Source organism: Miscanthus floridulus, chromosome 16 (genome assembly GCF_019320115.1).
Source record: "Miscanthus floridulus cultivar M001 chromosome 16, ASM1932011v1, whole genome shotgun sequence".
In the NCBI taxonomy this organism is placed as follows: Eukaryota; Viridiplantae; Streptophyta; class Magnoliopsida; order Poales; family Poaceae; genus Miscanthus; species Miscanthus floridulus.
This window is the reverse complement of record NC_089595.1, coordinates 10,716,981-10,741,431: the sequence shown is the minus strand read 5'-3', so window position 1 is coordinate 10,741,431 and position 24,451 is coordinate 10,716,981. Positions and strand designations below refer to the sequence as shown.

The 24,451-nt window shown below is 48.0% G+C and overlaps 1 protein-coding gene across 1 annotated transcript; it reads right to left on the bottom strand.

Moving 5' to 3' along the window:
- Positions 1–22,256: 22,256 nt before the first annotated feature.
- Positions 22,257–23,033, bottom strand: LOC136510255 (uncharacterized). Its single transcript, XM_066504771.1, has one exon. The coding sequence runs from the start codon at positions 23,031–23,033 to the stop codon at positions 22,257–22,259; it is 777 nt and encodes a 258-aa protein (XP_066360868.1).
- Between the last annotated feature and the right edge of the window lie 1,418 nt (positions 23,034–24,451).

Genomic DNA, 24,451 nt, shown 5'->3' with positions numbered 1-24,451 from the left:
TGGAAAGAATAATCCAAAAACACCTTCATGTTGGATGGATGAAGATGAGATGAAAAACTGGACATATATAGGGCCGCGACCTCATTCCGAGGAAACTAAGCTCCGAGTGGGCACCTGGGCTTCCCTCTTCTCGTGCTCCCGCTGAGCCCTCTGCTCCCTCCCGCCGGTGGCCACTCCGGCCCCGGCGTCCACCCCAGCCATCGCCGTTGGTCCTTCTGACCACGCCGATCACTCCTCAGTCTTCGCCGGCGGTTGTTCCGTCCGTGGGTTTGGAAGTGCGGACGAAGCTCTTCTTGTTGGATTGATCTCCCACGCCATTAGGCCCAACGGTCTTTGGGCCTTGTTCTCGCGCCCAGATCGGGGGCGCCCAACCCTACATGGTTGGTGGGCCCCCGTCGCACAGCGCTATAAAGGAAAGGTGGGGACCGGGGCTCGCAGTACGAGGTTCACCGCGCCGCCATTCACCCCACCGACATCCTAACCCTAACCCGATCTTGAGAAGGGGCGCTGCCAGCGATGGGAAGCACCACCGACGCCGGCAACGCCACCCCGACGCACACGCCGCCGCCAAGGACGCCACTGCACCGACTCCTCTCTCCACCGAACATCGCTGCCGGCGCGCAGATGGCATCCACGAACGAGGCCGCGGCCGGCGCTTCCACCACTCCGACTGCTGCGACCACTACGGCCTTCGATGGTTTGCGACTTCACACTCTACCTATCCCTTTTCTCCCTTTTATGCCTCTTTGTAGATCATGTATTAGGATCTTTGATTACTGGGATTTTGACTCGATTGAGTCCTATGAAACTTAACAATGGCATCAGAGCCAGGTGCCTCTGTGTATCCCTAACCGGGTAAAAGAAGAAAAGAGAACAGATCCATTCGGATCAGAGAAGAGATAGGGCCCTCGGCTCACGAAGCCGAACCCTAAGACCTAACCCTAATTCCCCACATCAAATCAGAGAAGGGGAAAAGGGGAGGGTCGGATTCCGAACCCTAGATCTAAATCCTTGTTCGGAGAAGAGAAAAGCAGACCCAAATCCGAAGAGGGGAAAGGGGACAATCTTGGAGAACTCGAATCAAACAAAAAAAAACATGAATCGGGTTCAACCGAACCCTAACCCTAGATCCCCTTTTCGGGTGAACGAGTAAAAAGAAAAGAAAGAAGATAGAAAACGAATCCGAAGGGAGAAGAAGGTCTACCTCGCCGTGCGTCGGGATGTCCCTTCGCCGACGCGGGAGAAGAAGCCGAGCCGGGGAGCTGGCTCGCCGGGCTCGGCCAAGGAAGCGCCGCGGCCAGGCCGCTCGACGGCGGCGTGCTCACCCGTTGGGGAGCACGCGCGCCGGCGAGGGGGCCGGCGACGGCGCTATGGTCACCCCACTGCACGCTCGCTCGCCGTCGTCGCTGTCGGTCGCTGTTGCGCTGAGAAGAGATGAGGTAGAGAGAGGAGAGAGCGGCGAAGAAGAGAGAGAGAAGCAGCGGCCGAATGACCTAGGGTTTCAGGCACCCGCGCGGCGTCGGAGTTTTTATCCGGCCGAAACGAATGCTCGGCAGTCCGATCCGATCCGATGGTGGAGCGCGATTGGACCGCCGGCTGGCCCAGGCGGGCACGCGCGGCAGCGCGACTTTGCCGGCCCAGGCCCAGGTTGCGGCCTGGGTGCGGCCTACACGCGCGCGGAGGACTGGGCCGAGCCGGTTTTTGCCGTCCTGGGCCGCGCTGGGCTGAAGTGAAAAGAAAAAAATGTTATTATTTTCCGGGAGCAATTTTAATGCATATTTTTTGATGAATTTGAATGATTTTGATACAACTTTTTCTGTGCAAATTTTATCCAACGATATTTTGCCAGAAAATAGTAAAGTACTTAGTGCTTCTGGAAAAATAATAATATGAAAAGATTATTAATGTTTCCGTTGTGCATGATAATTATTGTTCTCTTTGATTAAATTTGAACCAACGGGATAATTTAATTTTATGAGAAGTGATGAATTTCTGATAATTTTGATGAGATTATGATGTTGTTATTTTCTGACCAACGTTGTTAGTAACAATATTATAATTTTGATCTATGAGAAATTGTGCATTAATTTTACTTCTGCCCAACGGTGATGTAAAATGTTTTGCATGGATGAATTATAAGTTTTAATTTGACCAACGTTGAGTTAAAGCATGAAATTTTATATATAAATGTTTCTTACTTACTCTGGTGTGGTTTCAGGAGGCAAATGCATTGTGAACATTGCCAACATCCCGACACTCAATGGGACCAATCACCGTGTGTGGCGGGAGAAGTATGAATTGGAACTTGCGTTGGGAGAGGTCGATTTTGCCATCACCTCACCGTGTCCTACTGAGCCAGAGGACCCAGTGAGATGTGAAAATGAATCTGACGCAGATTTCGCTGCTCGAAAGCGTGATCATGCTGAAATAAGAATGAAATATGACCTTGAACATAGGCAATGGACTCTCTCCAACCGCAAGTGCCTGTTGGTGGCCAAGGCCACCATAGAAGAACAGATAAGGGGCTCAATCCCTGAATGTGCTACTACCACAGAATATCTTGAGAAAATCAAGAGTCAGTTTACTGGGTCTACCAAGGCCACAGCAAGTTCGTTGATTAAGAAGCTTGTGAATGAGAAATTCACTGGTGGTAGCATAAGAGAGCACATTTTGAAGATGAACACTATGGCATCTAAGCTAAAGGAAATGAATTTGAAGGAGGAGGATTTCCTGATTCATTTGATTTTTGCTTCTTTGCCAAAAGAATATGACACCTTCATTGTGAATTACAATATACAGCCTGAAAGATGGGGCATAGAAAGACTCATCTCAATGTGTGCTCAAGAAGAGGAGAGGATAAAGTCCTCACAGGGTGAATCCGCTCATTTTGTGAAGGATAACAAAAGAAAGAACTTTAATGGCAAGAATTCTAAACCACAAGGGAAACCTAAGTGGGATAATGCCTCTTCCTCCAATTCACAGGGAAAGAAACTCTAGGATTCTGAGAATCAGCAATATGGTGGAGCTAAAAAAGATCAGTGCAAGCACTGCTTCAAGAAGGGACACTACAAGAGGGATTGTCCAGACTTCCTGAAATCTCTGCTAAAGAAAAGTGATGAATTTATTACATTTGTAGATGAATCCCTGTATTTATGTTATGATAAATCCACTTGGTGGGTTGATTCAGGTGCAGCTACTCATGTTGCAAATTCCTTACAGGGGTTAAGTGGGACGAGAACCTTGCAAAGAGGAGAAAGAACGATTAAAGTTGCAAATGGAGTGCAAGCCAATGTTGAAGCCATTGGAGTTTTTTCTTTAGAATTCAATAATGGTTTTGTACTTAGACTTAAAGAAGTACTTTATGTTCCCTCTTTGCGTAGAAATTTGATAAGCGTTTCGAAACTTGATGATGATGGAATTGATTGCCACTTTGGTGGTGGCAAGTGTAAGATACTGGTTGATAATAAATGTGTTGGTCTTGCCTTCCGACAAGACAAGCTTTATTTATTATCTCTTGCTGAGAATGCGAACAATGTATGCGATGAGAATGTGAATGATTCCCCATCTACGAATGTAACTAAGAAGCGGAAGAGAATTGATAATGTCTCTTCAAAATTATGGCATTGTCGCTTGGGCCATATTTCGAGGGGGGGAATAGAACAATTGGTTAAGGAATCAATTCTCCCGCACTTAGAATTTTCAGATTTAGAACAATGTATTGATTGCATCAAAGGAAAGTATGTCAAGAAAATTAAGAAAGATGCCAAATGAAGCACAGGAATTTTAGAAATAATCCACATAGACATATGTGGTCCTTTTCCTGTGAAAAGTGTGGATGGTTATGATTCATTTATAACATTCACAGACGACTACTCTCGTTATGGCAATATTTATCCAATTAGAGAAAGATCGGAAGCATTGGATAAATTCAAAATATTTAAAGCTGAAGTTGAAAATCAGCACAATAAGAAAATCAAGATAGTACGATCAGACCGAGGTGGAGAGTACTATGGGCGACATACCCCATATGGCCAAATTCCTGGACCGTTTGCAAAGTTCCTACAGGAAAATGACATAGTTGCTCAGTACTCCACACTGGGGGAGCCTCAGCAGAATGGAGTGGCTGAAAGACGTAACCGTACCTTAATGGATATGGTAAGAAGCATGATGAGTTACTCCACATTACCGATTAGTTTATGGATGGAGGCACTGAAAACCGTCATTCACATACTTAATCGAGTACCAAGTAAATCGGTGCCTAAAACACCGTATGAATTATGGACAGGAAGGGAACCCTCACTTAACCATTTGCGTGTGTGGGGCTGTCCGGCTGAGGCAAAAGTGTTTAACCCAAACATAGGAAAGTTAGACTCCAAGACAGTCAGTTGCCATTTTATTGGCTATCCAAAAAAATCGAAAGGATATCGCTTCTATTGTCCTGACAGACATACGAAGATTGTAGAAACAAGACACGCTGTGTTCTTGGTGGATAACATGATCAGGGGGAGCATGGTAGCACGAGAAATCAGCCTACAGGAGAAGCGGGTACATGTACCCACTCCGATGGTTGAAGAACCATTCTTCACGCTACCTGCTGCTGTTGCACCGATAGTGCAGGACACTATAGTGCCAACTCCTGTTGCAAGTTCTCCCATGGCGACAATAAATGAACATGAGGAACCTATCCTTGATGAACCTGTCCTTGAGGAACCTATAGAACCAAATGTCGCACATGAGGAAGAACAGCAATAGCCCAATGTGGAACAAGTGCCAGAGGCACCTAGAAGGTCTCAAAGAATAAGAAGATCAGCTATTACTGATGACTATGAAGTTTATGAGACAGAAGAATTTCAGATGGGGGATGATCCCACCTCATTTGAAGAAGCCATAAGAAGCGATCACTCATCAAAGTGGCTTAAGGCCATGGAAGATGAATTGAAATCAATGAGTACCAATAAAGTTTGGGACTTAGAAATATTCCTAAAGGAGCCAAAACAGTAGGCTGTAAATGGGTCTACAAAACGAAATATGACTCCCAAGGGAATATAGAAAGATTTAAAGCGCGACTTGTGGCGAAAGGCTTCACGCAAAGAGAAGGGATTGATTACAATGAGATGTTTTCTCCAGTTTCATGTAAAGATTCCTTCAGAATTATAATGGCACTTGTAGCCCACTATGATTTAGAGTTACATCAAATGGATGTAAAGACGGATTTCCTAAATGGGGATTTGGAAGAAAATGTTTATATGGCACAACCGAAAGGTTTTGTCGTAAAAGGAAAGGAAAATATGGGATACCGCCTGAAGAAATCAATCTACGGATTGAAGCAAGCTTCAAGACAGTGGTATTTAAAGTTTGATAGAACGATAAAAGGTTTTGGGTTTAAAGAAAATGTTGAGGACAATTGCGTTTATGCAAAGTTCAAGAATGGAAAGTACATATTCCTAATTTTGTATGTGGATGATATCTTACTTGCTAGTAGTGATATCAATCTACTAATGGAAACGAAGAAATTCTTGTCCTCAAACTTTGATATGAAAGATCTCGGTGAGGCCTCATTCATTTTGGGAGTAGAGATTCACCGAGACAGGAGAAAGGGGGTTCTAGGATTATCGCAAAAGGCATATATAGAAAAGGTCCTGAAGAAATTTAGTATGCATGCGTGCAGTCCTTCAACTGCTCCTATAGTCAAGGGCGATAGATTTGGGGAACATCAGTGTCCCAAGAACCTATATGAAATTGACCGAATGAAAGCGGTACCGTATGCTTCAGCTGTTGGAAGTTTACAATATGCTCAAGTGTGTACACACCCTGACCTAGCTTTTGTTATCGGGTTACTTGGCAGATATCAAAAGAATCTAGGAATTGAACATTGGAATTTAGTGAAGAAAGTCCTGCGTTATTTGCAGGGTACGAAAGGCCTTATGCTTACGTATAGAAGATCTGATTCCCTGCAGATAGAGGGGTATTCAGATTCTGATTATGCGGGAGAAGAAAGAAAATCCACGTCAGGATATATATTTACTCTCATAGGAGGGGCTATATCATGGAAAAGCTCCAAACAAACCGTAACTGCATCCTCGACAATGTATGCCGAGTTTGTAGCATGCTATGAGGCAACAGGGCAGGTGAATTGGCTGAAGAAATTCATACCCGGATTGAAAGTGATTGATAATATAAATGAACCACTGAGATTGTATTGTGATAACAATCCAGCGGTACAGTACGCTCACAACAATAGGTCCAGTGGTGCTGCCAAACACATTGACATAAAGTACTATGTTGTGAAAGATAAAGTTCGGGATCATATAATAAATCTTGAGCATATAAGTATAGAGAAAATGCTCGCGGATCCACTCACAAAGGGCTTACCACCCAACGTGTTCAGAGAACACGTAGCCGGCATGGGTTTAAGGGAAAGCCTATGATTCCTGAACATACGAAGGGCCCAAAGAAAGTTTACATTTCAAAACAGAGAAGTGTATTGTGGCTGTTAGTCTAACGGCAATAATTGCTGTGACGATGGGACAGTTCTATGCACTAATCTGTGATGAAATAGGATGGAAGCAAGAAAAATATGAATCGAAAGTTTTGAGTAAGAATTAAAGAACGAAGAAAGTGATGAGAGATCAAGGGGGAGAATGTTGAATTGATCTCCCACGCCATTAGGCCCAACGGCCTTTGGGCCTTGTTCTCGCGCCCTAATTGGGGGCGCCCAACCCTACATGGTTGGTGGGCCCTCGTCGCACAGCGCTATAAAGGAAAGGTGGGGGCCGGGGCTCGCAGTACGAGGTTCACCGCGCCGCCATTCACCCCACCGACATCCTAACCCTAACCCAATCTTGAGAAGGGGCGCTGCCAGCGATGGGAAGCACCACCGACGCCGGCAACGCCACCCCGACGCACACGCCGCCGCCAAGGACGCCACTGCACCGACTCCTCTCTCCACCGAACGTCGCTGCCGGCGCGCAGATGGCATCCACGAACGAGGCCGCGGCCGGTGCTTCCACCACTCCGACTGCTACGACCACTACGGCCTTCGATGGTCTGCAACTTCACACTCTACCTATCCCTTTTCTCCCTTTTATGCCTCTTTGTAGATCGTGTATTATGATCTTTGATTACTAGGATTTTGACTCGATTGAGTCCTACGAAACTTAACACTTCTAAGCCCTGCCCCTCCTCCGTGCCCGGCCCTCGTCGTCATCCTGCTGCTGGTTAGGCCGGATCTGGAGCCTGACGGCGACGACCTCTGTTGATGTTCGGGCCTGGGGGTGGCGTCCATGCCTGGTAGGCGGGCCCTTGCTGAGCGGCTATCGGTGTTGATGGCCTAGTGCTTGTTTGGCGGCCGTCGCCCATCCCTTTGCCAAGGATGGGGCCCTTGGCCGGGACCTAGCGCTTTCGGTGAGTCCTACCCTTGAGCTCTCGAGCTCCGCTCTCGCCTTATTCTTGTGTTTGTCCTCCATGGGGATGTCTCCCAGGGCTCTCGTTTGATCCGGGTCGGAAAGTTCAATCGGATGTTTGGAGTAGTTTGCAACGGCCGATCTCTTGGCCGGATTTAGGCCCTGATTCGTTTGCGCTTGTGGTCTCCTTCGGCCGTTGCAAGTTCAAGCTTTGCCCTGTTTCTGTTAGTCTCATTCTTCAGGCCACCATTGGCAGCTCTGTCCCCCATTTCAAAGTCTTGTGTCTTAGCGATCGTACCTTCAAATTCTTCGTTTCATCCAAGTCTGTGGGTTTCTTTATTCACAAGTTGCGATCATTCTCCTGTGATCTTTTCTCCCTCTTCTTCCACCTCTGGGGCAATGGCGGCCCGAGCTAGAAGATGGAGTTTCGTTCGTTCCAAGAAGAGGAGCGGGTTTCCTGGACGGCTGCCCGAAGCACTGCGGCCAAAAAATCTTTTGCTAATGTGGTGCCAATTGTGAACCCCTTGGAAAGCCAAAATTTTCAAAAACCATGAGGAACCGCCTCCTCTTTCCTTGGCGTTCGGTCTTTGAAGGCGTCGCCAACATTAATTCTAGCCCTCTCAACTAGTAGCACGCCGGCTCTCCTCGGTTGGTTGTTGTCAGAAACCGAACGGCGGCGAGAGAATGCGAGCAGCAGCGAGGAAACAAACGATGAACATGAGAGTTTGGTGCTGCCAAGGGCGCAGCGTTTTCTAGGATTGTATTGCTATTTATTGAATTACAAAGCAGAGAGATGCAAGCCACGATGCACACGATTACGCAGAGTGCGCACGTCCATCCCCATGCGCCGCAACAGCCGGCCATGGCTTGCATGCTCGAGTTCATGCCGAGCGATTCTCGTCCATGACTTCCTACGCACACGGTAACCACAAGGCGGTCCTCGTGTGCATGCATGTGCTAAAAATAGATATGCTATGCCAAAGATTACTCTAGGATTACTAACAAATTCTCCTCCTAATCCTAGTGTATATGTTGTACATCTACAACACCATTTCTGGAGCGCATCTCACAAAAGTGTTCATGCCCCAGAGCTTTAGTAAGAATGTCCGCCAGCTGCTCTGTTGTCCCAATAGACTGGAGCCTCACCCTGTCCTCCTCAACACATTCACGAATGAAATGGTAACGAATGTCGATATGCTTACTGCGATCATGGAAGACAGGGTTTTTGCTGAGTGCGATGGCAGACTCGTTGTCGATCTTCAAGGTGACGGCGCGGGCCTCCTCGCCCTTGAGTTTGGCAAGCAGCCGCGCCAACCATATTCCCTGGCATGCTCCTGTCGTCGCTGCAATGTACTCAGCCTCACACGAAGACAGTGCCACAATCTTCTATTTCTAAGACTGCCAGGTGATGGTGTTGTCGCCAAGAAAGAAGAGGGTGCCTGAGGTGCTCTTGCGCGTGTCAATGTCCCCAGCCAAGTTGCTGTCGCTGTAGCCGACAAGCTGGGGATCCTTCTTCCTCTTGTAGTGGCAGCCGAAGTGCAGGGTACCAGCGACATAGCACAGTACTCGCTTCATGGCCGCCAGATGCTCAGTGGTTGGGTTCTCCATGAACCGGCTGATGAAGCCCACTGAGTACGCCAAGTCAGGTCTTGTGTTCACCAAGTACCGTAGGGAGCCCACCACACTGCGATACATGGTAGGATCAATAGCTGGAGCCGAGCTCACCTTGCTGAGTTTTAGGCGAGGCTCCATTGGCGTTGCGCTGGAGTTGCAACCCGCCAGGCCTGCTGTCTCTAGGATCTTGGCTGCATAGGAGCTCTGGCAGATGGTGATGCCGGCCTCAGTCTGGGACACCTCCAGACCAAGATAGTAGTGGAGTAGCCCCAAGTCGCTCATCTTGAGTGTAGCTTTCATCTGGTCCTTGAAGGTGTCGATGTCGACTTGGTTGCTGCCGGCGATGATTAGGTCATCGACATAGACCCCGACCACCAGTCGGCGAGCTCCAGCCCCACGTAGGTAGACGGCATGTTCTGAGGCGCTCCTCCACAACTCGAGCCCGATGAGGGACTTGTCGAGTTTGGCGTACCACGCCCGTGGAGCTTGACGTAGCCCGTAGAGTGCTTTGATGAGATGAAGCACCTTGTTCTCATGGCCACGGAGGACATAGCCGGGGGGCTGCTCGACGTACACCTCCTCCTGAAGCACCCCGTTCAGGAACGCTGACTTCATGTCCATATGGTGGATGGCCCATCCTTGACAGGCGGCGTGCGCGAGCAGGAGCCGAACTGATTCCAGGCGCGCGACGGGGGCAAAGACCTCGTCAAAGTCAATGCCCTGCCGCTGCACATAGCCCTTTGCGATGAGGCAGGCCTTGTGCTTGGTGATGATGCCGATGGCGTCCTTCTTTGCCTTGAACACCCACTTGAGGCCGATCGGCCTGGTGCGCTCCAGCGGCTCCACCAGTCTCCATGTGCCGCTGGCCTCGATGGAGGTCATCTCGTCGAGCATGGTGTGGTGCCAGCACTCGTAGCGCATTGCTTCATCAAAAGAGGCTGGCTCGGCATCGCTCGCCAGTAGCAGACGCTCCTCCAGATCGCGGTGAGCGAGCTCGGGCATCTGGGCTTCCCCGAGTACATTGTCGACGCGACAGAAGTGAAGAGGAGCGTCATCATCATGATCAGCGTCGAGGTAGTCCCCCATCTCAGCTCCTGGTGGGGATGCGAACTCCACTTGAGGATGTGCCGCGGAACCGGATGCTGATGGAGCGTCGTGTGTCACCAGTGAGTCAGCCATGGGCACGCCTAGAGCTGGGGATGCGGTCGCGCCCGATGGAGACGGTGACACCAGGCTTGACGTAGGGGAGATCACCGTAGTTGTTCTAGTGGTGGTGACCACGGAGGGCTCTTGATGTTCCAGCTCCTCGACGGTGAAGTCGTTCGGCTCGGCGGGATCCGCTGCAGACCATGCCCATGCTGCTGCTTCGTCGAAGACGACATCACAGCTAATGTGGACACGTCGCGTCGAGGGATCATAGACCCGGTAGGCCTTGGACCCCGGCTCGTAGCCAACGAACACCATGCGGCGGCTGCGGTCGTTGAGTTTCTTCTGGTGCGGCGTGTTTGAAAGCTCTAGTTTGGTTTTGGTTAGTTGATGAAACCCTAAGTGCTAACCTAGTTTATCAAGATGATTATGAGATAGGTAGCACTACTCCAAGTGATGAAGCAATGGTGAAGATCATGACGATGGTGATGGCATGGTGATGGTCAAATGCTTAATCTTGGAAAAGAAGAAAGAGAAAAACAAAAGGCTCAAGGCAAAGATATAAAATGTAGGAGCCATTTTGTTTTAGTGATCAAGACACTTAGTGAGTGTGATCACATTTAGGATAGATAGCCGTACTATCAAGAGGAGTGAAACTCGTATCGAAATGCGGTTATCAAAGTGCCACTAGATGCTCTAATTCATTGCATATGCATTTAGGATCTAGTGGAGTGCTAACATCCTTGAAAATGTTTGTGAAAATACGCTAACACATGTGCACAAGGTGATACACTTGGTGGTTGGCACATTTGATCAAGGGTGATGAAGTTTAGGTGCAAGGGTAAGAAACTCCACCGGTGGACTGCGGACAGTCCGACGGTGCCACCGGCGCCCTAGACAGAAAAGTTGGAGGTCACTGCAAGTGACCGGACGCTGGCCTCGGCTGGACCGGTGCGTCCGGTAAGTGGCAGCAGAGGGTGTGCGCGTCGGTCTATTGACCGGACGCTGGGTCACTCAGCGACCGGACGCTGATAGGCTGCGTCCGGTCAAACTGACGGGTCTACATAGTACCTAGGGTATTGCATCAGACGCTGGTCCGTGTCCAGTCAAGGTGGACCAGACGCGTCCGGTCAAAAAAATATGCCTCAGGGAGCTTACTGGAAACGACCGAACGCTGGGGCTTCAGTGTCCGATCAGTTTTGCCGGAGCGTCCGGTCAGCTTCGTAGCCGTTGAAATATGACGAACATCATTTGAAGCTAGTGATGCATGGCGTCCATTGGGCGACCGGACGCTGAGGGCCAGCGTCCGGTCAAGTCTGACCGGAGCGTCCGGTCAGCCCGCAGTGTGCCCAGTGAAGGGCTACAACGACTCTATTTCGTGGGGGCTTCTATTTAAGCCCCATGGCTGGCTCAAGCTCACTCTCTTGCACATTTTCATTGACATAGCAACCTTGTGAGCTTAGCCAAAGCCCTCCCACTCATCTCCATCATTGATTCATCATCTTTGTGAGATTGGGAGAGAATCCAAGTGCATTGCTAGAGTGATTACATCTAGAGGCACTTGGTATTTGTGTTGCGCTGCGGATTTTGCTTGTTACTCTTGGTGGTTGCCACCACCTAGATGGCTCGGTGCAGCGGTGGAGGATCAGCACGAGTTGGTGATTGTTCGTGGCCATCTCCGGTGATTGTGAGGGGAGTTGTACCTTCCCCGGCGGAGCGCCGAAAGGTAACTCTAGTAAATTGCTTGTGTCATTGAGTTACCTCACTTGTGGGTTGGTTCTTGCGGTGTCCAATTGTGTGGACGAGGTTTGTAAAACACCTCTTAGCCACTGAACCACCAAGTGTTGGTCGACACAACGGGGACGTAGCGTGTTGGCAAGCACGTGAACCTCGGGAGAAAATCGATTGTCTCTTGTCTTTGGCATTCTCCTGGTGATTGGCTATATATTCTTCTTGTGATTGGTTCATCCCCTACATATCGGTATAATCACCCTACTCACTTATTTACATTCTTGCAAACTAGTTGATACAAGCTCTTTAGTGTAATTAGAATTGAGAACTTGCTTTATTATTTACATTCATCTAGTTGAGCTCTTTAGAGTAGCAAGATTGAGAGCTTTTAGTGAGTAATTACATTGGAAATTGTGTGCCTAAGTAATCATTGCAACTAGAATTGTTGGATAGGTGGCTTGCAACCCTTGTAGAGCTAGAGCAAGTTTGCATTACGCTATTTGTCATACTAATCAAATTGCTCTAGTTGATTTGTAGATTTTTAAATAGGCTATTCACCCCCCCTCTAGCCATATTAGGACCTTTCAAGTGGTATCAGAGCCATGGCCACCGTTTGATTGAAGGCTTAACAACCTCGGTGTCAAATTATGGCTCAAGTTGTGTTCAACCATGTGGGGGGCAAACCACCGTTCTTTGATGTCACATGCTATGATTATTGAAAGAGAAAGATGAGGATGTATCTTGGTTCAATCAATGATCAAGTATGGGAAGTGACCAAAAATGATTATGCTATCATTGATCCTGATAATCCCACCAACCAAGATAAGACCAACAAGCAATGCAACACAATGGCCCTCAACACCATATACAGTGCCATTGATTCCAAAGTGTTTGAGCAAATCAAGGATTGTGAAAGAGCAAATGAGGTGTGGACAAGATTGGGGGAAACATATGAGGGCACACCGGCGGTGAAGAGTGCCAAGTTGTATATCCTCAAGGACAAATTGACAAGCTTCAAGATGAAGGAAGATGAGAGCATTCCGGAGATGTTCCATCGATTGCAAGTAATTGTCAATGACTTGAAGGCTTTGGGAGAGAAGATCAAGGATGATGACGTCTCTCATCGGTTCTTGATGTGCCTACCTCCAAGATTTGAGATGTTAAGATTGCTAATCATAAGAGGAGGATTGAAGGATATTACCCCCAACCAAGTACTAGGTGATGTCATGACACAAGAGACATACCATGTGGAAAGGGAGGGGGATGACAAGGATGACAAGAAGGAAGAAGAAGACAAGAAGAAGAAAAGCATAACATTCAAGGCTAGCTCATCATCATCAAAGAACAAGGGCAAGTCCAAGAAAGAATCAAGTGATGATGATCTTAGTGATATTGATGATGAAGCTATGGCTCTCTTTGTGTGCAAGATGGGCAAGTTCATGAAGAAGAAGGGCTATGGCGCAAGAAAGAGAAGAGGTCACTCCAAGAACAAAGAGTATGTGAGAAGATGCTATAATTGCAAAAGCCCCGATCATGTAGTAGCAAATTGTCCATACAATAGTGACAATAATGAGGATGAGAAGAAGAAGCACAAGGAGGATAAGAAAGAAAAGAAGGAGAAGAAGGAGAAGAGAATGACCTTCCAAAAGAAGAAGAAGGGTGGAGGCTATGTGGTCACATGGGATAGTGATGGCTCTTCGGATAGTGATAGCTCTAGTGATGATGACAAGAAATCTATCAAGAGAGCACTAGCAAGCATCGCCATCAACAACAAGCCCTCCATCTTCGACACTCCATCAACGTGCCTCATGGCAAAACCTACCAAGGTAAAATATGATGTGAGTGATGATGATGAATGTGAAAGTGATGCTTGTAGGAGTGATGATGATGATGAAGAGTACTCCAAGGAGGAGCTCATGGACATGTGTGAGCAAGTGCATACTTGCTTTGAGATGAAGAGAAAGGAGTGCAAGGAATTGAATAAGAAAGTCAAATTTCTTGAGCAATCCCTTGATGAGCTCAATGCAACTCATGAGAGGCTAATGGAAGCCCATGAGAAGCGTGGCAAAGCTCACTCTAAGCTTGAAAAGGCTCACTCCTCTCTCATTGAGCAAGTCAAGAAGGAGCAAGTGATAGTAACATGTGATGTGGGACTAACATGTGATCTTATTAATGAATCTTTTCATGAACCCATTATTGTTGCTCCCACTAACACTTCTTGTAGCACAACCATTACCACTCCACCTATGAATGATACATCACTAATGGTGGAAAATGAAACCCTCAAGAAGGAGGTGAATGAGCTCACTCGTGCCTTAGGCAATGCCTATGGTGGAGATGCCCGCTTGCTAAAGTGCTTGGGTAGCCAAAGGTTTTCTCTCAACAAAGAGGGATTAGGCTATACCCCCAAGAAAGGCAAGATGGCCTTTGTCACTCCCAAAGCTAGCTTTGTGAAGGGCAATGGTCGGTTTTGCAATAGATGCAAGCAAGTTGGGCATATAGAGCAAAATTGCAAGACTAACAAGAACAAGCTACCTAATATATCCTCAATTAAATTTGATTCTTGTTACATGCTTTATAAGGGTGCCAATGGTGTGAAGGCTAAGTTCATTGGTACACCAATTGTGGGCCCAAAGAAGAAGGCCATTTGGGTACCAAAGACCTTGGTGACTAACCTACAAGGACCCAAGCAAGTTTGGGTACCTAAAAGAAATTGATCTTCTTTTGTAGGTAAATTATAAAGCCGGAGGAAGGCATTGGGTGCTTGATAGTGGGTGCACACAACACATAACCGGTGATCCAAGAATGTTCAATTCAATCAATGAAAGCAAGAGCAATGGGATTGATAGTATCACGTTTGGTGACAATGGCAAAGGCAAGGTCAAAGGGCTTGGTAAGATTGCAATATCCAATGATTTGAGCATTTCCAATGTGCTACTAGTAGAGAGCTTGAACTTCAACCTATTGTCGGTAGCTTAACTGTGTGATCTTGGTTTCAAGTGCATATTTGGTGTGGATGATGTAGAGATCATAAGTGTAGATGGCTCTAACTTGATATTCAAAGGATTTAGATATGAGAATCTATACTTAGTTGATTTCAATGCTAGAGAAGCTCAATTATCAACATGTTTGATCACTAAGTCTAGCATGGGTTGGTTATGGCATAGAAGGCTTAGTCATGTTGGAATGAAACAATTGAATAAGTTGATTAAGCATGACTTAGTTAGAGGCTTGAAAGATGTCACATTTGAGAAGGATAAGCTATGTAGTGCATGTCAAGCTGGAAAACAAGTTGGTAACACACATCCTAAGAAGAGCATGATGAGCACATCTAAGGCATTTGAGTTGATGCATATGGACTTGTTTGGACCAACCACATACACTAGCATTGGTGGAAACAAATATGGATTTGTGATTGCGGATGATTTCACTAGATACACATGGGTATTCTTTCTTGTTGACAAGAGTGATGTGTTTGCAACATTCAAATCATTTGTCAAAGGCATTCACAATGAGTTTGAAACAACAATCAAGAAAGTTAGAAGTGACAATGGTAGTGAATTCAAGAACACTAGAATTGATGAGTTGTGTGATGAATTTGGAATTAGACATCAATTCTCGGCCAAGTATACTCCTCAATCAAATGGGCTAGTTGAAAGAAAGAATAGAACCTTGATTGATATGGCAAGATCAATGTTGAGTGAGTACAATGAGTCATTCATTTTGGGCCGAAGCAATCAACACGGCTTGCTACTATAGCAACCAACTCTATTGTCATCCCATGATGGAGAAGACACCTTATGAGCTATTGAATGGAAGAAAGCCCAACATAGCATACTTCCAGGTTTTTGGTTGTAAATGCTATATATTGAAGAAAGGCACTAGATTGAGCAAGTTTGAAAAGAAATGTGATGAAGGTTTCTTGCTTGGCTACTCTACTACTAGCAAGGCTTATAGAGTTTGGAATTTGGCTAGTGGTATTCTTGAGGAGGTTCATGATGTGGAGTTTGATGAAACAAATGGTTTCCAAGAGGAAGATGAGAATCTAGATGATGTAAGAGGCACTCAATTGGTCAATGCAATGAAGAACATGGACATTGGTGAGTTAAGGCCTAGAGAGGTGATTGATGTGGAAGATGACAAGCATCAAGTGCTCTCTAACTCAAATGTGCAAGCTAGTGGCTCTCATGATCAAATCCAAGCAAGCACTAATGATGGCAATATGCAAGATCAACAAATGGCTAGTTCATCATCTCAACCTAGTGATCAATCAAATGCTAGCAATCAAGTGCAAGTGCTTCAACCAACCAATGTTGCAAGAGATCATCCATTGGGATTGGTGATATTTCAAGAGGTGTGCAAACAAGATCAAGATTGGCTTCATTTTGTGAGCATTTCTCATTTGTGTCATCCATTGAACCTAAGAAGATAGATGAAGCTTTGAGGGATGTTGATTGGATCAATGCTATGCATGAAGAGCTAAACAACTTCACAAGAAACCAAGTATGGGATTTAGTTGAGAGGCCTAAGGGTCATAATGTGATTGGAACCAAGTGGGTCTTTCGGAACAAGCAAGATCAAGATGGGATAGTGATAAGGAACAAAGCAAGATTAGTGGCTCAAGGTTACACTCAAGTTGAAGGTCTTGACTTTGGAGAAACATATGCCCCGGTTGCAAGATTGGAAGCAATTAGGATCTTGCTAGCTTATGCTTGTGCCCACAACATCAAGTTATACCAAATGGATATGAAAAGTGCATTTCTAAATGGGTACATCAATGAGCTTGTGTATGTAGAGCAACCTCCTGGTTTTGAAGATGAGAAGAAACCCAACCATGTTTATAAGTTGAGAAAGGCTTTGTATGGATTGAAACAAGCACCTAGAGCATGGTATGAGAGATTGAGGGATTTCCTACTCTCTAAGGGATTCAAGATGGGAAAGGTTGACACCACTCTCTTCACCAAGAAGCTTGGCAATGACTTGTTTGTAATGCAAATCTATGTTGATGATATCATCTTTGGATCAACAAATCAAGAATTTTGTGAGGAGTTTGGCAAGATGATGGCAAGTGAGTTTGAGATGTCTATGATTGGAGAACTTAGTTACTTCCTTGGTCTTCAAATCAAGCAAATGAAGAATAGAACATTTGTGAGTCAAGGCAAGTATATCAAGGACATGCTCAAGAAGTTTGAAATGGATGAGAGTAAAGCTATTAGTACACCAATGGGGACAAGTGGAAGCTTGGATAGTGATGCTAATGGCAACATGGTGGATCAAAAGATGTATCGGTCTATGATTGGAAGTCTACTCTATGTGACCGCATCAAGACCGGATGTGATGTTTAGTGTATGCATGTGTGCTAGATTTCAAGCCTCACCAAGAGAAAGTCATTTGAAGGCAACAAAGAGAATATTGAGGTACTTGAAGCACACACAACATGTTGGATTATGGTATCCCAAAGGAGCAAGATTTGAGTTGATTGGATATTCGGATTCCGATTATGCGGGATGCAAAGTTGAGAGAAAGAGCACATCGGGCACATGTCAACTATTGGGAAGATCACTTGTATCTTGGTCATCAAAGAAGCAAAATAGTGTAGCACTTTCAACCACCGAAGTGGAGTACATTTCGGCCGGTAGTTGTTGTGCTCAATTACTTTGGATGAAGGCTACCTTGAGTGACTTTGGAATCAAGTTCAAGCAAGTGCCATTGCTATGTGACAATGAAAGTGCCATAAAGCTCACCAACAACCTGGTTCAACACTCAAGAACAAAGCATATAGATGTCCGTCATCACTTCATAAGAGATCACCAACAAAAATGGGATATTTGCATAGAGAGTGTGGGCACCGAAGATCAACTTGCCGACATATTCACCAAGCCACTTGATGAGAAGAGGTTTTGCAAGCTAAGGAATGAATTGAACATACTTGACTTCTCCAATATGTGTTGATGCACCCCTTCAACTTATATGACATGCCTCTCCTTCGAGCAATCCAAGGTAAAAGTTGATTGGCATGGCATACATCTTTGCTAAGGACATGATTAGTGCATCTAGACACATTTTACACTTGAATAGGCTCATTCATGAAAATCAAATGAATTTGATGATTGTATGGTACCACTATTGCTTGTATGTTTAAAATGATCTAGTGGTAGCATATGACATGATTGTGGGCTTGTAAACCTAGTGTTTGATTTAGAAAATGAGCTATAAATGTTTAACTCAACATGGTACAAGATAACCCTTATTTGGAGGTGTGAAGAAGCTTGTCCTTGGATCAAACCGAGTTAAATAACTTTTGCAAGTACTCTAGATTGAACAAATTAGGAAAATGATCCTCATTTCACATGGTCTCACCCCAACATATCTATAATTTGAGGCCACCTTTTGTGCAAATTATTGACACTATTAATCCTACCCTATCTATACTTTAAGCCTTTGTGGTCATTGATGACAAAGGGGGAGAAATAGTGTACAAAGATAGTGAAACAAAGGGGGAGAGATAATATATGACAAAAGAAGGGGATTAATTCAAATTTTGAGCATACAAATAGGGGGAGCAAGCTCATAAACTTGTATGGTGCATTTGAATGAGCATTACATATGTTTGCTTGCATGGCATAAGTTTTAATTTCAAAAATCTATGCTTGTGTGGTGTATGCTAGTTGTAGGTTTGAATGTTGAAATGAAAAACTAGCATGCATAGGCTAAGTAACTAGACTTATGTTCATTCTATGGAAACTAGACCCTTGCATGTAATGTTGATCTCATGGGGTATTCTAGTTCTTGTATATGTCTAGTTACTAATGGTGCTAAGGATGGTATATTGGTGCACTCCGATTGGTATCATGCTTCAAAGGTACATCTCTTATACCTTAGCATCATTTGGTAGAAATTGACTCATATATTTCCTATCTAATCATATATGCAAAGCTTCAATCCAAACTCTTAGCACATATGTAGGGGGAGCAATTGCTATCATTTGGAGTTCATGAAACTTGTCCATATCCTTTACACATGGTAAATATGCTTGGGCAAGCAACATGGATTCAAATGAACTTTAATTCATATCTTTGTATAAGGGTTGTCATCAATTACCAAAAAGGGGGAGATTGAAAGCTCTAGTTTGGTTTTGGTTAATTGATGAAACCCTAAGTGCTAACCTAGTTTATCAAGATGATTATGAGATAGGTAGCACTACACCAAGTGATGAAGCAATGGTGAAGATCATGACGATGGTGATGGCATGGTGATGGTCAAATGCTTAATCTTGGAAAAGAAGAAAGAGAAAAACAAAAGGCTCAAGGCAAAGGTATAAAATGTAGGAGTCATTTTGTTTTAGTGATCAAGACACTTAGTGAGTGTGATCACATTTAGGATAGATAGCCGTACTATCAAGAGGAGTGAAACTCGTATCGAAATGCGGTTATCAAAGTGCCACTAGATGCTCTAATTCATTGCATATGCATTTAGGATCTAGTGGAGTGCTAACATCCTTGAAAATGTTTGTGAAAATACGCTAACACATGTGCACAAGGTGATACACTTGGTGGTTGGCACATTTGATCAAGGGTGATGAAGTTTAGGTGCAAGGGTAAGAAACTCCACCGGCGGAGTGCGGACAGTCCGACGGTGCCACCGGCGCCCTAGACAGAAAAGTTGGAGGTCACTGCAAGTGACCGGACGCTGGCCTCGGCTGGACCGGTGCGTCCGGTTAGTGGCAGCAGAGGGTGCACGCGTCGGTCCATTGACCGGACGCTGGGTCACTCAGCGACCGGACGCTAATAGGCTGTGTCCGGTCAAACTGACGGGTCTGCACAGTACCTAGGGTATTGCACCGGACACTGGTCTGTGTCCGGTCAAGGTGGACCGGACGCGTCCGGTCGAAAAAATATGCCTTAGGGAGCTTACTGGAAACGACCGGACGCTGGGGCTTCAGTGTCCGGTCAGTTTTGCCGGAGCGTCCGGTCAGCTTCGTAGCCGTTGAAATCTGACGAATAGCGTTTGAAGCTAGTGATGCGTGGCGTCCATCGGGTGACCGGACGCTGAGGGCCAGCGTCCGGTCAAGTCTGACCGAAGCGTCCGGTCAGCCCGCAGTGTGCCTAGTGAAGGGGTACAACGGCTCTATTTTGTGGGGGCTTCTATTTAAGCCCCATGGCCGGCTCAAGCTCACTCTCTTGCATATTTTCATTGACATAGCAACCTTGTGAGCTTAGCCAAAGCCCTCCCACTCATCTCCATCATTGATTCATCATCTTTGTGAGATTGGGAGAGAATCCAAGTGCATTGCTTGAGTGATTGCATCTAGAGGCACTTGGTATTTGTGTTGCGCTGCGGATTTCGCTTGTTACTCTTGGTGGTTGCCACCACCTAGACGGCTCGGTGCAGCGGTGGAGGATCGGCACGAGTTGGTGATTGTTCGTGGCCATCTCCGGTGATTGTGAGGGGAGTTGTACCTTCCCCGGCGGAGCGCCGAAAGGTAACTCTAGTAAATTGCTCGTGTCATTGAGTTACCTCACTTGTGGGTCGGTTCTTGCGGTGTCCAATCGTGTGGACGAGGTTTGTGAAACACCTCTTAGCCACCGAACCACCAAGTGTTGGTCGACACAACGGGGACGTAGCGTGTTGGCAAGCACGTGAACCTCGGGAGAAAATCGATTGTCTCTTGTCTTTGGCATTCTCCCGGTGATTGGCTATATATTCTTCTTGTGATTGGTTCATCCCCTACACGTCGGTATAATCACCCTACTCACTTATTTACATTCTTGCAAACTAGTTGATACAAGCTCTTTAGTGTAATTAGAATTGAGAGCTTGCTTTATTATTTACATTCATCTAGTTGAGCTCTTTAGAGTAGCAAGATTGAGAGCTTTTAGTGAGTAATTACATTGGAAGTTGTGTGCCTAAGTAATCATTGCAACTAGAATTGTTGGATAGGTGGCTTGCAACCCTTGTAGAGCTAGAGCAAGTTTGCATTACGCTATTTGTCATACTAATCAAATTGCTCTAGTTGATTTGTAGATTTTTAAATAGGCTATTCACCCCCCCTCTAGCCATATTAGGACCTTTCAGTGTTCACCTTCGTGTGGGCGATGCAGCCGAACGTCCTGAGGTGCTAGACCGACGGCGTGCGCTCGTTCCAGAGCTCGTAGGGGGTGCGCCCGCCGATCGCCTTGCAGGAGGATCTGTTCAGCAGGTAAACCGCCGTTGTCATCGCCTCCCCCTAGAACACACCAGGGAGAGACTTGGCCTTCATCATGCTCCTGGCCGTGCCCACCACAGTTTGGTTGCGGCGCTTGACGACACCATTCTATTGAGGCGTGTACGGCGCCGTGAGCTGCCTGCGAACACCGAGTTGGGCGCAGTAGTTGGTGAAGTCGGTGGCGGTGAACTCTTCGCCACGATTAGTGCACAGCATCAGCAGCTTCTTGCCACTCTTGCGTTCCGCCACGGCCTGAATGTTCTTGATGGCGGTGGCCGCGGCGTCTTTGGATGGCAGCAGGGAGATCCACATGAAGCGTGAGTAGTCATCAACAAGTAGAAGGAAATACTTGTTACCACTCGGGGTCGCAGGTGTGATGGGACCACAAATGTCTCCATGAAGGAGTTGCAGCGGCTCCGTGGAACGCCAGAGCGCCTTCTGAGGGAAAGGCGCCCTCCTCTGCTTGCCGGCGAGACAGGCGTCGCAGACCTGCTGCACCTGGTCGATGACGGGCAGCCCGCGCACCAGCTCCTCGTGCCCCATCTTGCGCAGCGCGGCGAAGTGGATGTGGCCGAAACGCTGGTGCCACCTCTAGGCGTCGTCGTCCATGTGCGCCGCTAGGCACACCGGGCGCGCGATGGTGACGTCGAGGTTGTACAGCCGGCCTGGACTCTGAGGGATCTTGGCGAGGAGGCACCGGTCTTCATCACGAACCCGCATCACACCGTGCTCCACCAGCACCTGGTACCCGCCTTCGTCGAGCTGGCCGAAGGAGATGATGTTGGCGGTGAGGCGAGGGAGGAAGTAGACGTTGGCGAGCGCTCTGTGCTCGCCTTTCTTGCAGTGGAAGAGCACCGTGCCAGTGCCCTCGATGCGAGCGATGGAGCCATCCCCGAATCGGACGAAGCCTGTGACGCCGGTGTCGAGGTCGGCGAAGGCGGCGCGGGGTCCGGACATGTGATTGGACGCGCCGGTGTCCAGAATCCAGCGCGTTGGATCTCGGTCCGCCGCATCGTCGAACTCGGCGTGGACCTTCTTCTCCACGAGATGGAGCTCGAGGAGCGCCGCGGGTGGAGGCGGCGGAGTCACGGTGAAGCGCGGCGGCTACGGCGGAGGGGAACTGGTGTCCTCCTCCTGGGCCACACCGATGGCAAGCATCAGGGTGGCCTCTTCTTCTTGGGCCACATGGGCCTGTTGGGCCGGCTCCTCCTTGCTGCAGCAGTCGCGGGCCCAGTGGCCCTTTTGCCACAGCGCGGACAGGGGTCGTCCGGCGGCGGACGCGAAGAGCTGGAACCGCCGGAGCTCCCTGACCCGCCGGAGCCGCGGCCGCGGCCTCTGCCGCGGAACTTGCCACGACTGCCGGAGCTGAAACCGCCCCGGCCAGACTCCCGGTCCTTCTTCTTGTACTTCTCAACCCATTGCTCTTCAGTGAGGAGCAATTTTCCACTCACAGTTTGCGGCGGAGAGGGCTCGACGTCGTCGTCGGCCTTCAATCTCCCTGTGACCTCCTCTATGGACAGTTGTGAAATGTCAAGAAGGGTCTCAATCAAGATTACCAACTGCTTGTAGCGTGGGCGGACGACGCGCAGATACTTGGCCACCACCTTCTCGTCGGGCTCCGGATCGCCCAACGTCGCCAGGCGCTGCACGATGCCAGTCATGCGCAAGGCGAAGTCCTCGATGGGCTCACCGTCGCGGAGGGCGATGGACTCGTACTCGGCGCGGAGGTTCTGCGCCGTTGCTTTCCGCACGCGATCGTCGCCGATGCGGAAGGTCTTGATGGCCTCCCAGGCCTCCTTGGCCGTGTTCTTGGCCACCAGGACGGGGACCATCTCCGGTGGAACGCCGCTGCAGATCGCGTCGAGGGCGTTGCGGTCGTCGCCGTACTCCGCGTCGTCGTCAACGACGGCGTCCCACAGGTGGCGCGCTTCCATCTTCAGTTGCATGCGAAGCGCCCACTCATGGTAATTAGTCTTGGTGAGCTGTGGCCAGTTGCCGGAGCTTCCTTCCCGGATGATGCGCTCGACGACGATCTCCCGCGGACAGCGTGCGTCGCGGGTGCGCGAGCGGCGTGCGTCGCGCGTGCGGGATCAACGAGGCGGAGATCTGGCCGGTGAAGGAGTGCGCTCCGGGGTCTTGGCGCCGGAGATGCCGGAGTCGTCGGTCTTCTTCTTGCCGTCACCCTTGCCAACCGGTGAACGGCAGCGGGGTCTCGGCGGAGACGCCATGGCGACGGCGCGGTCCCTCGAACACTTGGCTCTGGTACCACTTGTCAGAAACTGAACGGCGGCGAGAGAATGCGAGCAGCAGCGAGGAAACAAACGATGAACACGAGAGTTTGGTGCTGCCAAGGGCGCAGCGTTTTCTGGGATTGTATTGCTATTTATTGAATTACAAAGCAGAGAGATGCAAGCCACGACGCACACGATTGCGCAGAGTGCGCACGTCCATCCCCATGCGCCGCAACAGCCGGCCATGGCTTGCATGCTCGAGTTCATGCCGAGCGATTCTCGTCCATGACTTCCTACGCACACGGTAACCACAAGCCGGTCCTCGTGTGCATGCATGTGCTAAAAATAGATATGCTATGCCGAAGATTACTCTAGGATTACTAACAGTTGTGGCCTGCCTGCGCTGCCTCACGGCGGGTCATCCCAGAGTCAAATGTCGTCGCCCAATCAGATGTCGCGCGTGCATGGGTTGGGGGCATATCGCTGCGCTTTGTCCCTCCACCTCCGTACTAATCCAAGCGCGGCAACAGTGCTATCTGAAAACCCTCCTCCACCTCCTCGCTCTACGCCTCCGCTTCCTTTTGCTCCGCCTGCTCCCGCTGCTAACATGGCGTTCCAGCGCGCCGACCCCACTACATTTGTTCCCGAAGGAATGCAGCATGAAGACATCCCCAATCGCGTGTTCATGGTTGCTCTGACGAGGCCGCCGGCAAGGGACGAGGACCTTGCTATCACCACCTTCAATCCGCTGCCGGCCAACGAGATTTAGTTCGCTGCGGTAAGGGCCGTCCTCAGAGACTTTCGGCGATTTGAGCGTCCTACTGCATTTCTTGATATCCAACCCACGCATTTGGGGCAAGCTCTGGTTCGCTTTAATCAGGCCTATGATCGGGACACCATTGTTGCGGAGAGCCCTCACGTCTTTGGAGATGTCACGGTCTCTTTCTCCAAGCATAACGAAGGGCGCAACTGGCGTAGAGCCATGTTCAATCATGAATGTTGGTTGCTCTTGTTCGGATTGCCAAACGACTACTGGACTGAGAGACACATTCACAGTGTAGTCGGAGAGTTTGTAAGGGTTCTTCTCTGGAAGGCTGATGATCGCTTCCGCTGTCGACTGC

What these genes read in the sequence shown, in the direction of transcription:
- LOC136510255 (XM_066504771.1), bottom strand. Translation starts at nt 23,033, where the DNA reads ATGGAAGCGCGCCACCTGTGGGACGCCGTCGTTGACGACGACGCGGAG.